General features: G+C 40.5%; 1 protein-coding gene across 2 annotated transcripts in view; it reads left to right on the top strand.

The window, feature by feature from the left end:
- alkal1 (ALK and LTK ligand 1) overlaps positions 1 to 17,448 on the top strand; it is a 41,564-nt gene that overhangs the window by 11,887 nt on the left and 12,229 nt on the right. Inside the window, exons 3-4 of one of the 2 annotated variants that reach the window (XM_072680765.1) lie at positions 12,092 to 12,145; positions 14,655 to 14,735. In XM_072680765.1, coding sequence (XP_072536866.1) covers positions 12,092 to 12,145; positions 14,655 to 14,735 — 135 coding nt within the window. Of the gene's footprint in view, positions 1 to 12,091; positions 12,146 to 14,651; positions 14,736 to 17,448 lie in introns of both variants that reach the window. The other variant, XM_072680764.1, reaches the window with a different exon arrangement.

Genomic DNA, 17,448 nt, shown 5'->3' with positions numbered 1-17,448 from the left:
TTGGGGATGGGCACTGGATCACCTGTCTTTATTGATGTGGACACAATCACCATCTTTATTGATGATGTGAACTTGATTAATTGTCTTGATTGATGAGCTGGAACACCCCCCCTAATTGATTTTGTGAAGTGACTTTATTACAGATGTTAACTGGATCACTCATCTGAATTGATTATATGAATTAGATCATTTGTCTTTATTGGGGATGTGAACTTGATCACCCGTCTTTATTGATGGTGTGAACTGAGTCTCTTGTCGTTATTGGGGATGTGAACCAGATCACCTGTCTTTATTTGGGATGTAAAACAGATCACCTGTCTTTATTGGAGATGTGAACTGGATCCCCTTTGATTATTGATGATGTGCACTGGATCACTTGTCTTTTTGGGGGATGTGAACTGGATCACTTATCGCTATTGATCATATGAGGCTCACCCTTGATGCACAGATGATCAGCCTTCTTTATTGATTACGTAAATTGGATCACATATTCTAATTGATGTTGCGAACTGGATCACCTGTCTTTATTAATAATATGATATGAACTTAATCATTCTTCTTTATTGGTTGATTTAATCTGTCTCACTCACTATATACTCACTATATTGATAACATTAATTGGATCACTCGTCTTTATTAACGTGTTTGAATGGTGTGAAATTCATCACTGTTCGAATAAAAAAACAACTTAATATAACATAATCCCAATTCTAAAATCTAGATTAAATTAAATAAACAAATAAAGTGTGACATTATAACTTATATTTATATTTTAAATTTATATATTGGGCTACATACTGGTGTACAAAGTGTGAAAAACTACATGTGATAACAAATCAAGCCAGAGATAACCTGGACAGCTCAGTCAGGAGCTTAATCCAAAAACATGCTGATTAGGACTTTAGAAGATTTGTTCGTGGGGGTATCCTAAGACCCCCGCCCCACTTGAAACCCTGTCTTGGATAGATAGGCTGTAAAGATACACAAATGTCTCTACACTGCAAAGGTGTCAAAACGTTCATTACATTTAGCTGATGCTCTTATCCAGAGTGACTTACAAGGTTACTGGTATTACAGAGGTGGGCCAATGTAGTGTTAGGAGTCTTGCCCAACGTGGTGTAGTAGCTCACTGGCAAGTAATGGTGTTCTCTGTTGCGTCACATCAACCACACCATTCCCCAGGTAGAAGTGGTTGGAGATACGAGGGTTTAAAAGACTTCTATAGAAGCTGAAGTATCAACTGAAGCTTTTTACTCCAGTAAAAGTGTAAAAGTACTGGTTTCAGAACGACTTCAAGTAGAAAAGTAAAAGTAATGGAAGGAAAACAAAGGCAGAAAGCTTAGGCCGCGCCACAGGGGTCTATAGTGCACTACCCCCCCCCTCCCCAAAACCCCATTTCTCTAAAAGTCATAATGAGGAGAATGTTCTATTAAAATGTTGATGTTAAAAATGTTGGGCTGCACTAGGCTCCTGTTTCAGCTGCAGATCTGCCCATTGAAAATGAAGCATTTCAGTAATATCAGCTCTATTAAAGGAGCGTCTCTGTGCTCTACTGAGCATCAACATGAGCTTCATGGAGGAAAATATGAGGAGTCGTTGTCTAGAAGTTCTGTAAAGCTGCAGAAAGTCAGACTTCAGAGGCGTGTGATCAATAAGCTTTATTGGAATGTAAATGTGGGGCTCAGTCGGGACGTTTCACTGCAGCTCTCTTGAGTCTCTGCCACGGACACAGTCTTCATACTAGACTACAGACGTCTGTTGTGAGCTCGCTGGAGAGGGACGGGACGTGTGCAGGTGTGATGGATCTCTTATAAACCAATAGGGAGTCAGAATGGTGTCTGTTTATACTTCTCATCCAATCAGGATCAGACTCACACTTTCTGGATGGAGAGATTTATCTAGAGAGGGTTTTTTATTGATGATGAGCCGGAATGAAAACAAAGGGAAATGAAATAGAATAGAGGAACGAGGCTGTTTTTAAAATATAAGGAGGAGAAAGTTCAGATAATTGGGTGAAAATGTATAAATAAATAATAAATAATTACTCCAGTAAAGTTTAGAAAACCAACATTTCTACTGTAGTAAAGTAATTAAGTATTTGTATACAGTGCTGCTACAGTGACAACCATTCATCATTCCTTCATTTCTGCTTGGATCTTTGGGAATATTCAATATAAGCCTACCTAATGTCTGGAAATGCGAGACCCAACCAGTGTAATTGATAAGCATGAGTCCAGTCTGTCATATGAAATATCATTTGGAAACAGTTCAGTCAGTCATCTGGGTCCAGTCACTTAGAACCTGTATGTGCTGGTCCAGATATGAAGCGTAACACTTATAAGAACTGCAGCACTCAAAAAGAGAGGCCCAAAAAAGGAGATTTCAACCAGCACATTCATTTTGGATCATCATCTCAACGAACGGACCAGCTTATGTAATAGAATACGTTCCTGGGGGAATTTCGCTGTGCTGGTAATACTTTAATACCGATTGGTGTAATTGCTTGAAGAGGTTTAGTCCTTTGTCCTTTAAATCAGACTGGTCTGTGAGTGACCACAGTTCAGGCTTGTAAATCACTGCATTTACAAGCACTAGTCGAATCATGGCCAAACATATTGGCACCCCTGCACTTCTTCCAGAGCTGTGTTGCAGTTTCAGATTCTTCAGTATTCACATGTTTATTTCTTTTGTTTGCATTGGAAGAACACCAGGAAACGTCAAAAAGGCTCAAATCTGATACCGTTCCACACAGGACTCCAGAAATGGACTGGACTAAATCATTGGCACTCTCAACCTGCTAGGGTGCACCCATTATTGACCCAGGCATTTAGCTGTGCAGGCACAGCTTGTTTAATTGCTATAAAAAAGCGTTGATAATATAATCGGACGCTCTGGAGCAGCCACCCATGAGTCTAAAGCAGGGGTGGGCAGTTCCGGTGGGCAGTATTTTGCTTGAGCTGATTCAGCTCACCTGTTAATTAAGATGGCGCCGCTGATGACGGCCGCCGTAACGACTGCTCTGACCACATCTAGCTATTTCTATATTTTCATATTTTTATATTTTATTTTTAACTTAAATTTAACTTAAATGTAACTTCTTTTTTTTTTGCACTTTTGCACTTTATTTCAGTAAGTTAAGTTTCAGTTTATTCTTTATTGAATAGCTTTGATGTGGGCAGACTGTCAAAAAAGCATTTCACTGCAAGTTATACTGTGTATTACTATGTATGTGACAAATAAAAATTTGATTTGATTTGATAATTGCCAGGTTTAGTAGGTCTGTTAGAGCAGGGGCCACTATGTCCAATGGGGTATAAAGCCCATAGCCCTGTGGCCTTATACCAATACCAATCCCAGCCAGTACCTCTCAGATAACCCACTCAGGATGCCGATCCAATCTGTGTGTGTATATAAATAATAATCCAGCTCCACAGTTGAGATCAGACGAGCTGCTGATTAATCTGATCAGTAAAATCCTTTATTTTCAGGATCAGATTCTATAATCAGACTTTCTGGACTGACTGATTTAGTTTAGTCAGACTTTTCTTAAAATCACTGTTTTATAGTGTTTAATATCTGATAATCCAGTCTGATCTCCTCCCTGACCAATCAGCTCCCAGCTCCTTTACCACACTGCAGTCTAATCACTCCCTGTGTGAGAGTGTGTGTGTGAGAGAGAGTGTGTGTAGTGGTACACACTCTGGACTGGTATCCGTGGTTGTTGTTGGTCTACTGGTGTGTAATAGCTGGTTTATAGTGGGTGAATGTGCTGTGTGTGTGATTGGGGTTTCTATAGCGAGAGTGTGTGTTAGCATTAGCGTTAGCCTCCACACAGTCCTGAATGGGTTCTGGCTTATAAACAGAGAAAGGCGAGTGCCGGTTCTGCGGTTCTCCCGCTGGTAAAACGGAGCGTTTCAGTGAGAGTTTTATAAAGGGTCAGATATTATGGTCTGTTTTCAGGTTCCACTGTAAAATAGCTCCACACTGCAGAACCTCAACTACTTTATTTACCCTCTGAGAACGTCCGCACTGCTGCTGCTGCAGCCAGCTGGAGCTATAATAGCCGTTAATGGAGGCTTGAGGTCGGCAGACTGCGCTCTGAACATTGTGGTTAAAATAAAAGACTCTGAGCTGGATCAGGATTAAAATAGCCGATACCCGATCCATTACAATATGCCTGGATCAGCCCTGATCCTGATCCACTGGATCGGATTGAGACATCCCTATCGATAACTAATAATCCATTATCAGCGCAGAAGCATAGAGAAAACCCTATAGCCCTATTATTGGCCTTGATTTCATAAGGAACTCTGGAGGAGTAGGTGTCTACAAACTTAACCATGAATGATTTCTTACACCTCCTATTAGAATGTTGGACCACTCCCCTTTTCTCAACTGCTCCAGATCTCTCAGATCTCCTGGATTTGAAGGGTGCCTTCTTCCAGCTGCTGTTTTGAGACCTCTCCACAGGTGCTCATAGGATTTAGATCTGGGCTCACTGCCGGCCACTTCAGAGCTGTCCAAGCGCTTCATCTTCAACCATTTCTGGGTGCTTTTTGAAGAGCAGGGGTGCCAACATTTTCGACCTTGACTGTATATTACACACTTTTCAGGCCTAATTGCAAAACTGTAAAGCCGTTCAGCTAGTGATGCCATCACAGTCACCAAAAAGCTGTTATAGGCTGCACTGAGGCTACTGTCACTTTCCCTTCACATCTGATTCTACATTATATTGACAAAAGTTTTGGGACACCTGCTTACTCATTGTGTCTTCTGCAATCCAAGGTTTTAAAAATTAAGAGTTAATCTTGCTTTTGTTGTCCAGAGAAGAGCATTGCTGTGGGGATTTGATTGATTGCATTCAGTGACAAGAGTGTTAGTGAGGTCAGGATGTTGGATCCTGATCACCACCCCACCTCATCATCATCCCCAACTCCCCAACTCATCCCAAAACTACTGGATGGAGCTCCGCCACCATCATTCCAGAGAACACAGTTCCTCCACTGCTCCACAGCTCCTTAATGCTGGGGGGCTTTACACCCCTCTAGCCCACGCCTGGCATTAGGCAGCATGGCGCCAATAGGTTTATGTTGATTTATTACTGATATGTTGTCCACAAACAGTATCAGACAGTGTGTTGGGATATGGGGTGTCTTTACAAAGCTCTCAGCATTGTTTTGATTGCAAAATGAAAACAAATGCTCCTGTGGTATGTGTGTGTGTGTGTGTGTGTGTGTGTGTGTGTGTGTGTGTGTGTGTGTATGTCATTTTTGAGGTTTGCCGTTAGCCAAGCACACTCAGCCTTGGTCAGTTTTCAGCTGTAAAAATAAATTAAACGGAGGAAGGCGCAGTTACCCTGTCGATGATTACACAGAAATATGCTGCAGGGGAAGTGGAGTCCTCCTGCCGACATCTGCTCTCTCTGAGCTGGATTCTGTTTAAAGAGTTTTCCTTCTACAGTCGAGTTCAGTTAATTAGAAACACGGTGGAAACATGCGAGGCGAGACAGCTCGTAATTGATGAGCATATATGGGACCTCTGGATAATCCGAGCGGGTCTACACATGACCTGTGTTGTCTCGCTGCCAGGCCCGAACGTCCACACACACCTGCAGCACTCTTGCATAAGACTCAGGTGCAGGTACATGCTTATAGACCTGATCATAATACCACTAAATCTATACTTACTGTCTACTGTCCTCAATTCCAGCACAGATGAATAGAGCTGACTGTCGTTCATAAGTTTGGAATCACTTTTCGTTTATTTTGTTATTACCAGATATGGGAGAGTATTTGAAATCTGCTTTCTGTGCAATTATTTTATTCTGTGTGTCAGTTTAAAAACAAAATGTACATAAATAAATAAATAAATAAATAAATAAATAAATAAATACTATATATATATATATATATATATATATATATATATATATATATATATATATGGACTATAAATTAAACACTATAAAATAAACTCTATAAAATAATCACTATATAAATAAACTCTATAAATAATCACTATATAAATAAACACTATAAATAAAGACTCTATAGAAGAAAAACAAAGAATCAAAAATATAGACATTGATAGAACTGTGATAATATGGTATATTTATATGTTTAAAAATGTGATATATATTAAGTAGATATATATAATTTTTTATTAATTTTTAATTATTAAAATATATATATATATATTTATCTCCTTTTTTATTTATTATAAGATATATAATAAGTGTATATTCATTAAACTACACAACAGAAGGTAATTGCAGATTACAGGTTAGGTGCAATATTTCACATGTTTTCACTGCAGTCAATTATAAATGAAATATACAGTGCATCCGGAAAGTATTCACAGCGCTTCACTTTTTCCACATTTTGTTAGGTTACAGCCTTATTCCAAATTGTATTAAATTAATCTCTTTCCTCAAAATTCTACACAAAATACCCCATTATGACCATGTGAAAAAAGTTTTCTTGAGAGTTCTGAAAATTTAGTAAAAATAAAAAACTAAGAAATCACATTTACGTAAGTATTCACAGCCTTCGCCATGAAGCTCAAAATTGAGCTCAGGTGCATCCTGTTTCCACTGATCATCCTTGAGATGTTTCTACAGCTTAAATGGAGTCCCCCTGTGGTAAATCCAGTTGATTGGACATGATTTGGAAAGGCACACACCTGTCTATATAAGGTCCCACAGTTGACTGCATGTCAGAGCGCAAACACCAAGCATGAAGTCAAAGGAATTGTCTGTAGACCTCCGAGACAAAATAGTCTCGAGGCACAAATCTGGGGAAGGATACAGAAACATTTCTGCTGCTTTGAAGGTCCCAATGAGCACAGTGGCCTCCATCATCCGTAAATGGAAGAAGTTTGGAACCACCAGGACTCTTCCTAGAGCTGGCCGGCCATCTAAATTGAGCGATCGGGGGAGATGGGCCTTGGTCAGGGAGGTGACCAAGAACCCGATGGTCACTCTGTCAGAGCTCCAGCGTTCCTCCGTGGAGAGAGGAGAACCTTGCAGAAGGACAACCATCTCTGCAGCAATCCACCAATCAGGCCTGTATGGCAGAGTGGCCAGGCGAAAGCCACTCCTTAGTAAAAGGCACAAGGCAGCCCGTCTGGAATTTGCCAAAAGGCACCTGAAGGACTCTCAGACCATGAGAAACAAAATTCTCTGGTCTGATGAGACAAAGATTGAACTCTTTGGTGTGAATGCCAGGCGTCATGTTTGGAGGAAACCAGGCACTGCTCATCACGAGGCCAATACCATCCCTACAGTCAAGCATGGTGGTGGCAGCATCATGCTATGGGGATGTTTTTCAGCAGCAGGAACTGCCAGACTAGTCAGGATAGAGGGAAAGATGAATGCAGCAATGTACAGAGACATCCTGGATGAAAACCTACTCCATAGCGCTCTTGACCTCAGACTGGGGCGACGGTTCATTTTTCAGCAGGACAACGATCCGAAGCACACAGCCAAGATCTCAAAGGAGTGGCTTCAGGACCACTCTGTGAATGTCCTGGAGTGGCCCAGCCAGAGCCCAGACTTGAATCCGATTGAACATCTCTGGAGAGATCTGAAAATGGCTGTGCACAGACGTCTCCCATCCAACCTGATGGAGCTTCAGAGGTACTGCAAAGAAGAATGGGCAAAACTGCCTAAAGAGAGGTGTGCCAAGCTTGTGGCATCATATTCAAAAAGACTTGAGGCTGTAGTTGCTGCCAAGGGTGGTTCTACAAAGTATTAAGCAAAGGCTGTGAATACTTATGTAAATATGATTTCTTTGTTTTTTAATTTTAATAAATTTTCAGAACTCTCAAGAAAACTTTTTTCACATGATCATAATGGGGTATTTTGTGTAGAATTTTGAGGAAAGAGATTAATTTAATACAATTTGGAATAAGGCTGTAACCTGACAAAATGTGGAAAAAGTGAAGCGCTGTGAATACTTTCCGGATGCACTGTAAATGAAATACTGTACTGATATAACTATATGTATATGTACTGATATGTTTATTCATTTTTCTGCCAAGTTATGTGTCTCAAGATATTAGTACTTTTCCGAGACACCTGTAATAAATACATAAATAAATAAATAAATAAATACTTAAATTTGATCGCTGCTTCCTGCTTATTATTTGTAATTATATAATATATATTTTATATATTTGAATATATTTTAATATATAACGTCTTGCTATATACAACCCTTTTTTTTTTGAGTTTACAAGTGGTTCTTCATTATAGAGAGTCAGGGTCCTAGAGTGTCGCATCATGCCATGCATATCCTTAATACTGGCTTCATTCCATTAAAAACCCTGATTCCAAACTTTTGTACAGTGGGGGATACATTGTGGGGGCAAATGAGTTAAAGACTGACTTATACACTATATGTCCAAATATTTGTGGACACCCCTTCTAATGAGTGCATTCAGCTACTTTAAATTGCACCCATCGCTGACACAGATGTGCAAATGCACACACACAGCTTGTCTAGTCTATAGGAGCAGGTAAATACTGAGGAACCTATCGGCACCATGCTGCCTAATAATGTCAGGCATGGGCTAGAGGAGGGGTATAAAGCCCCCCAGCATTGAGTAGCTGTGGAGCAGTGGAAGAGCTGTGTTCTCTGGAATGATGGTAGTGGAGCTCCATCCAGTACTTTCAGATGGGATGAGTTGGGGAGTTGGGGATGATGAAGTAGGGGGGGGGGACCTCACTAATGCTTAACAATGCTCCTCCAAAATCTAGTAGAAAGCCTTCTTCCCTGGGCAGTGGAGACAGTCTATAATGAATGAATGACTCTACCTTGGAACTGAAACAGGCCTCAAATATAGTTATTCATAATTTACATCCTAATTAGCATATCTGTCTTCCAGTGTCTCCTTTTGAATATTCTGCGCAGCTGTATTCTGTATCACTGTATTATAGGTAAACAGGGGGCTTATATTACACCTCCCGGCACAGCTGTCTAAGGCGGTGGTACTCAGCCCTGGTACTGAAGGCCCACTGTCTTCTGTAGTGCTTTCTCTGTGTCCTGTGGGATCTGGCACCAAGACCAAGACATTAGCAGCAGATCCTTCAGTTGAAAGTCCTGTAAGTTGAAAGGTGCGACCTCCAAGAGCATCAGTGAGCCTTGGGCGCTCATGACCCTGGCCCAGGTTCACCGGTTGTCCTTACTTGGTGCCCTTTTGTAGGTACTGACCCACCGCAGTCCTGTATCACTGTTAAACAGGGGGCTCATATTACTCCTCCCGGCACAGCTGTCTAAGGCAGTGGTACTCAGCCCTGGTCCTGGAAGCCCACTGTCTAAGGCAGTGGTACTCAGCCCTGGTCCTGGAGACCTTAGACAGTGGGCTTCCAGGCCCAGGGCTGAATACCACTGCCTTAGACAGTGGGCCTCCAGGACCAGGGCTGAGTACCACTGCCTTAGACAGTGGGCTTCCAGGACCAGGGCTGAGTACCACTGGTCCTGGAGGCCCACTGTGTTGCATATTTTAGTGGCTGCTCTGCCCCTAGCACACCTGAGCCCACTCATTTACCTCGGGAAGACGTGTCTACTGAGCTGAACAGAGCTCCAAAACAGAGGAACCACAAACATGTCCAGGACCAGGATTGGATTTGCTAGGTTCGAATTCTGCCAGTAACAAAACCAGTCTGTAATCATTGGCCGTATTCTAATAGATACTGACAAACCATAGGTTTCCAATATCAGCAAAGCAATATCAGCAAAGCAAATAAATTAGACTATATCGCTGCTTCCTGCTTATTATTTGTAATAATATAATATATATTTATAAAATAATGGAACGTCTTGCTCTATACACCCTTTTTTTAAGTTTACAAGTCCTAGGTTCGAATTCTGCCAGCAACAATATCAGCAAAGCAAAATATGAGTTGAGGCCTAATATAAACACTTAGCATTAATGAACTAGGCAGTGAACTAAGCAGCCGTCTCAGTTTCATTCATAACACAGAGTGAGTTATCCCTCCGTCTGGAAGAAGAGGATAAAATTAGCAGCAGCATGGATTTGTGCATCTGACATTGATAGGCATTACAACACTGAGAGCAATAATCTCCTTACTGCAGCCGGCTCCTGCGCTGCAGTGGGGATCTTCTCAGGGGGGCGCAGTGTGCTTGGGTCAGCCAGGCCACAGATTGCTCATCATTAGCGAGGACCCCAAGCCTGGTGCAGATTTAATGGGGGCTGGGTTAACCACCTGGGATTGCGCTCCTAATGTGTACCTGTTCTCTTCCTACAACGGGTTGCGTCAAAATGTTTAGTCATCCCGGCGTAGCGGCGTCTGTGTCTGAAATGTGTCATGGCGAGAAGAGTGTGTCATTAACTCTGCTCAGCCTGATCATAATCTGACGAGGGGTAATATGGAGAGAATGAATGTGTTGGAGTTCAGACTGTAGGTCTGACAACAGACGATACATAATGTATCCAAATGTTTGTGGACACCCCTTCTAAGCTGCACCCATTGCTGATACAGATGTGAAAATGCACATACAGAGCTTGTTTAGTGTCTGTAGAAAAGAAGTACTGCCAATAGAATAGGACTCTCTGGAGCTGATGAACTTTGATGACCCTATTGGCACCATGCGGCCTAAAGCCAGCCGTGGGCTAGAGGGGTATTTATAAAGCCCCCCAGCATTGCCAAGCTGTGGAGCAGTGGAAGAACTGTGTTGTCTGGAATGACGGATGGTCGTGCTCCATCCAATTCCTTTGGGATAAGTTGGGGAGTTGAGATTGAGCTCAGGTAGTGATCAGCCAACATCCTCAGTGAATGAGCAGGTGTCCCAAAACTTTTGTCAATTGAGTGTACAGCTTGGGGCTTCTATAGTTTACATACTACACTGCTGAAAGCACTTCTACTAGTGGTACACTCCTTTTTACTAAATACTGAGTGTAGTAGTGTGCGGCTTGGGACATCATTATTTACTATATGTGAGTGTATTTTAATATCCAGAGATATTTGAGGGCTGTGTGGTAGAGCTTGAGTGCTTTATTCTGTCGTTTTTACACCATAAACACTGTGTTTGTGGATTTATTCCCCCAAATGCCTCCGTCTTGGTGCTGATTTAGTGACCTATGTGCTTTATATGCTTTTACTGGACAACAGTGAGCCCAGCTGAATGATTGGATGCTGAATTTGGACATTGGCATTGTCTTTTCTATAAAATAAAGACTATAAAATAAACACTGTATAAATTAAACTCTATAAATAAACACTATAAAATAAAGACTCTATAAAATAATTACTCTATAAAATAATCACTCTATAAATAAAAACTATAAAATATTTACTTTATAAAATAATCACTATAAACAAACACTATAAAATAAACACTCTATAAAATAGACTCTATTAAAAAAAACTATAAAATAAACACTATATAAATTAAACTCTGTATAAATAAACACTATATAAATTAAACACTATAAAATAAACACTCTATAAATTAAACTCTGTATAAATAAATACTCTATAAATAAACACTATAAAATATTTACTTTATAAAATAATCACTCTATAAATAAACACTATAAAATAAACACTCTATAAAATAAACACTATAAAATAAAGACTCTATAAAATAAAAACTATAAAATAAACACTATATAAATTAAACTCTGTATAAATAAACACTATATAAATTAAACTCTATAAATAAACACTCTATAAAATAAACACTATAAAATAAACACTATAAAATAAAGACTCTATAAAATAAAAACTATAAAATAAACACTATAAAATAAACACTATAAAATAAACGCTATAAATTAAACTCTGTATAAATAAACACTCTATAAAATAAAGACTATAAAATAAACACTCTATAAATTAAACTATACAAAATAAACACACTATACTATAAACTATATAAAATAAAATACATTTAGGACAAAGAGAAAGAAAAATGAGAACGACCTCCTGTAGGCCTCTGTTGTGCAGGTATTGTGATGTATTCAATTATTCACCTGAACACCTCTGCGTTCACAGTGTGACAGGAGTATTTTCTTACAGGATCCTTTGTTTTTGTTTTTAACGTTTTTCTATTGTGTCTCTTTTCAGAGATTGTGCCGAGAGACGTAAGCGTAAAAGACAAGTTCATAAAGCATTTTACAGGTAAGAAACCTCTAATCCATTCATGTCTAAAGCTCATGCCACATCTTCGTGCTGCCTCGTCAGTCGGGTCAGGGTGCAGTTCTGGGGCGTAGAACAGTGCGAGCACACTGCAGAGCTGGCTTACACAGTGTTTCGGCACTGAGCCCTACAGCCACATGGGCCAATTTCATATCTGTAAACAAGAGCTTACGCTCGGCCAGTTACATCACCTCTGCTGACCTCAGTTCAGCGCTTCAGCCAATCACCTGTCAGAGACACAGAACATAGCATTAAAAGAACAGCCTTCTTTACTGCCTTTTTAACGGCCCACTTCACCACGCCAAGAGCGGAAAATACCCAGAGTATCCACACCTCACCCCGAATACACAAATTACACTGACAGAAAGGGGGGGCTGAATTTGTGAAATACACTATATGGACAGAGGTATTGGGACGCCTGCTCATTTATCGTTTCTTCTGAAATCAAGGCTATTAAAAAGAGCTGATCCTGCTTTTGTTGGAGTAACTGTCTCTACTACAGAGAAGAAGATGTTCTACTAAATTTTTGGAGGAGCATTGCTGTGAGGATTTGACTGATTGCATTCAGTGACAAGAGCGTTAGTTATACCAGTGACATCAGGATGTTGAATGATCTCCACCCTACCTCATCATCCCCAGCTCCCCAGCTCATTTCAAAAGTTCTGGATGGAGCTCCACCATTCATCATTCCAGAGAACACAGTTCTTCCACTGCTCCACAGCTCCTCAATGCTGGGGGGCTTTATACCCCTGTAGCCCACGCCTGGCATTAGGCAGCATGGTGCCAATAGGTTCATTATGGTTGATCTGCTCCAGAGAGTTCTATTCTGATGGCAGTACTTCTCTACAGGTCCTAGACAAGCTGTATGTGTGTGCATTTGCACATCTGTGTCAGCAATGGGTGCAGCTCAAAGGAGCTGAATGCATTCATTAGAAGGGGTGTCCACAAATATTTGGACAGATTTTTAATTTAGCTCTCGTAATTCAGACTGATGTTGCAAGGAGTGTTTCAGCCCAGCTCCTGGCTGCAGTGGTTGGTGTAAAAATCCATGATCCCGAAGCTCACACTAAGAGTTAGACATGCTTTCTTGGAATCATTGTGTAGGTTGTTTATTTGGTACAATGCATATTAACTGGTATCGCTAACAATGCTAACCTAGGACAATACCAACAATGCTAACCTGGGACATAAAAAGTGGGACATACATTTTGGTTAGATTCGCCATAAAACACTGGTAATGTAAGGAGTCAGTGTCTGCCGCCGCCTATCAGCAGAGGGCGACGGCAGCGAGCACTATTACCCAAGGGAACTCCAATCCCCAGAAATCCTAGGGGTAATCAGACACACCTGGTGGTCACAGCATTTAAGGCTGTGAGAAACGGCACTTGTCTGTCTCACCTTTGTCGAGGGGTGACTGGAAAGAAAGGAGTTTAAAAAGAAGAAAAATATCAAAGAAAAAAAAGATAACAGGGTTGTAGAAGAAAGAAGATTAAGATATCGCAGCTCAAAGAGAGCTTTGATCTTTTGTTTGATCATTTGAGAGAGCTGCATTTACTTGTTTTTCTTCGGTTGTTTTAGTGCTAACTGTCCTAAGTCTGAGCTACGCCATCTTGGCGTCTCCTTTGTTTGGTTTTTCCATCTTTTTTATTTCATTGTTTTAAGAGGTGCAACTCCACCTATTGCCTGTGCTTGTTGATGGCACAGTGGTAAGGTGTTGGACCTCCCTTGCCAGGATTGCTGGTGCAAACACAGCTGGGAGGACAAGTTCTCCCACAGGATACAAAAGCACCCCAATCACATTAACCACATCCTTATATCACATAAGGCCTACAGGCTTTCCTCTCTGCACTTGGGTCTGCTCCCTGACCATCCCGTAACAGGTAAAGGATTGTCCAACCAGTTGTCTTTACAGTTTACTGTAACAGTTAATTTTCTTAAGATGTTCCTTAACTTCGTGTTTCTTGGAGATCTTCCTTCTACTATTATCAGTATTCACAGGACATTTTGACTGGGGTGGCCAAACGTTTGTGTGCCCAGCACCAGGAAAAGCATGTGAAAAGCTGATTATTCCTCTCAGAACCCCAGCGAACACCCCTGGCTGCGGTGACTGGTGTAAAAACCCATTATCCTGAAGCTCACACAAAGAGCTAGACATGCTTTATTGAAATCGTTAAGGCTCTGCCCTCTTTGTAATGTCATGTCAAGCATTAACGTGCGCTAATTCTTCCTTTTGGGTCTCTGCACAACTAAAGGGGGGTGACTCAGTTTTAGACACAGAGGATAGAAAGAGCTCTGACATCATCAGTCTCTTATATCCTGCCACTGAATTGTGAAATGCTGCAGTCAAGCATGGAGAAATTATAGGACTATAGCGGACTTATAGGACTTTGTCTCACCCGTGGCCTGTTTTAATCTCCACGTTAATGCTCTTAAAGTTCTTGAATTTGCCAAAATCTTAATCCTGATTAGAAACTTTCTTTCTCTCAAGCAGGACCAGTCAAGTTCTCGTCCGAGTGCAGGACGCATTTTCATAGAATTTACCACAACACAAGGGATTGCGCAAGGCCAGCATGTACGTATGCATTTCAGCTCTTCTTCTAGCTTTTGTTTTTTTTACTTGCTTACTAATCTGAAATGGGTATATCACCAAAAACCTAATTTCCCTGTTATCCCAAATGTGGTCAATCAGTCACCTTACTATTTTCAGATTTACTATGAAAGCTCTGTAGCTCCAGAGCAAAGATGAAGAAGAAAATACTGACTGTATCTTGACTAAATGCCTGTATTTGAGGTATGAAACATTTGAGGGAAATTATGTACTTGTTTTGAGCTGGACTAGTCCATTAACCCCTTAAACAGCCTATACAAACCTCTATTACCAGAGAATAGCCCCACCAGCTTGTACAGAAGCCCCTGTAGCTACTGAGTAATACACCATAGTGTGTAATAAGCCTTAAGCTGCATTAAGGGGTTAAGACTGTAAGTCCCTTAACTTCACAAGTCCTAGATTTTTCTCGTATTGTGATTGTGAAGTCCAGTTTTGGCATTTGTTTTGGGTTTATGGTCTAAAAAACAGTCATAATTTGCTAAAAATTACCATTTAGCTTAGAATTAAACAGGCTTTTTTGGTCACTGTGCCTTTAAGACTGATGTAAATACTGTATGTAAATGACCTTGGTTGGCCTGTATTGCACCTCACACAAAAGCAGCCCAGCCCAGCCTTTTAAGGAGTGAAACACTCTTTATAACTTCAGTGTGAAGGGGGTGGAGTTAGGCTACTGTAGGCTGAGTAGGTGGATGTACTTTATGTAAATGCACTGCATTGATTTTTGTGACATCACAAAGGACGTTTATTTAATCCTGGCTGTTTTTTGCAGCTTATTTTTCTCATGCAGACTGAATGGACTGAGGATTGATTGTTTAGGGGTAATATTTGCCAGGAAAGTGAGCTAGATGTGTTTTTTTTTTATGAAATTGAGCTTTAAGGCTTTCCAGTATATGCTGTGAAGCTTTCAATAACAACTGAGAAATCTTCGCTGTCCTGCGGAAACCTTGTATCTCTCGATTATTTTGCCATTTTTGACATAATGTGAATCTGGCAGGTGTTCTTTATGATTAGTGGACCAATAGAAATTCTCAGAAATGAACTGGAGTACAATATTTTTACATTGACTTCCATTGAAAGTTAAGGAGTTTTTTCCTTCTGCAAAGCTGCAGTTTTAGAGAAAGTAAGTTATAAAGTAAATATGAAATATGAATAAGAAATGGAAATCTGGAGGAATGGAAGATCTTCTGTAGGTCTTTATAGTTTAAGGAGTTAAATGACCCCAGTTATTTTAGCGGTGATTTCTAACGTGATTATTTTTTGGTCTCAGTGCCGAGGAATGTGGAGGGAGGTTTGATTAGATCCGTCATTTCAAAACAGTCTAGCCTTCTGGTTTGTTTGTGGAGGCTATCAGAAATGCAGAACATCATCTATATTCACATTTCTATGTAAACGGCATCGGAATCTCATTATTTCACCAAGTTTGTTACACATACAAGGAATTTTACTTGATGTGAGCAACACAAGCATGACAAGTAACAAACAAGCTAAAGTTGACAAGTATTACACTAAGAGATGAAAATACACTAAACAATAAATAGAATAAGAATAAAAAGTACTAAAAGTAAAAAAATATATATGTAGAGATTAAATTAAATTTTTTATTATATAATTATAAATTATATAAACATTTGCTGTACAAATAATCCTAGTGCAAATGTTAAGCACGTTATGTATCAGTATTGTGTTGCAGTGAAATCCAGTTTGGTTCAGTGAACAACAACAATTTAGAAGCTAAGTTCAGTTATAGATTAGGTTTATAGATTATAGACATGCTGTTATGCTGCAACTCCCAGGGTGCTTCCCCACCCTTGGGTAGGCCCGGGAGTTCTCCTCTACACAAGCACCTGCCCCGCCGCCAAAACAAGGACAGAGATGAAGTCCGTGTGTCAGAATAAAATTCATTAAAGAGAAAATGAAGAACAGGGGGAAATGGGAAAGGTCTTCCCCGGGGGACGCTGCTTCCAGCTGCTCCGATCACACACAGCAACAGGATGGAGAGTTGGCTCAGGAAGGCCGCAGCGCTCCACGCTTTAGAGTTTTCCCCTGTGAAACACACCTGTTTTAGCTCAGGGAGTGGGATAACGAGCTGCTGAGCTGGGTCAGGTGTGGCAGGGTGGGGAGAACACTACACTGTGCAGTGCTGTGGCTCATGAGGACCAGATCCGGAGCGTACCTCAATTTCTATAAAAATGAGCGAGAAAGAACAAGTGATTGGCCTTGTTGGGATGTCAGGATTCATCAGCACTCAAACCGTCTTAGGTATTGTGTCTTGTTTAATGGGGAATTCCACCAATTTGCACTGGTTTCTGCATAATTAAATGGTTCTAGATAATAAAGCTCTAGAGATGCTTACCAAATCAGAACTGTTCTCAGTGGGGGTGAATGAAACCAGTGGTCCAAAGAGCCTAATACCTCTAAAACGATTCCTCATAGAACGTATTCCATCAAATTACATTTGACGAAACACACTGCCTGATGCCCGAGGCACTACATTACATTTAAAGACTATATCTGCCATAACATTAAAACCTCCTGCCTAATATTGTGTATTAATATAGATAGATCCCCTCATGCCACCAAAACACCAAGACTCTAACCCATCAGAGCATGGACTCCACAAGACCTCTGAAGGTGTCCTGTAAGTTGAGAGTAGGGACCTCTATGAGTATCAATGTGT

The sequence above is a fragment of the Salminus brasiliensis genome, chromosome 6 (assembly GCF_030463535.1).
Source record: "Salminus brasiliensis chromosome 6, fSalBra1.hap2, whole genome shotgun sequence".
NCBI lineage: Eukaryota > Metazoa > Chordata > Actinopteri > Characiformes > Bryconidae > Salminus > Salminus brasiliensis.
This window is presented reverse-complemented; position numbering and strand designations above follow the sequence as displayed.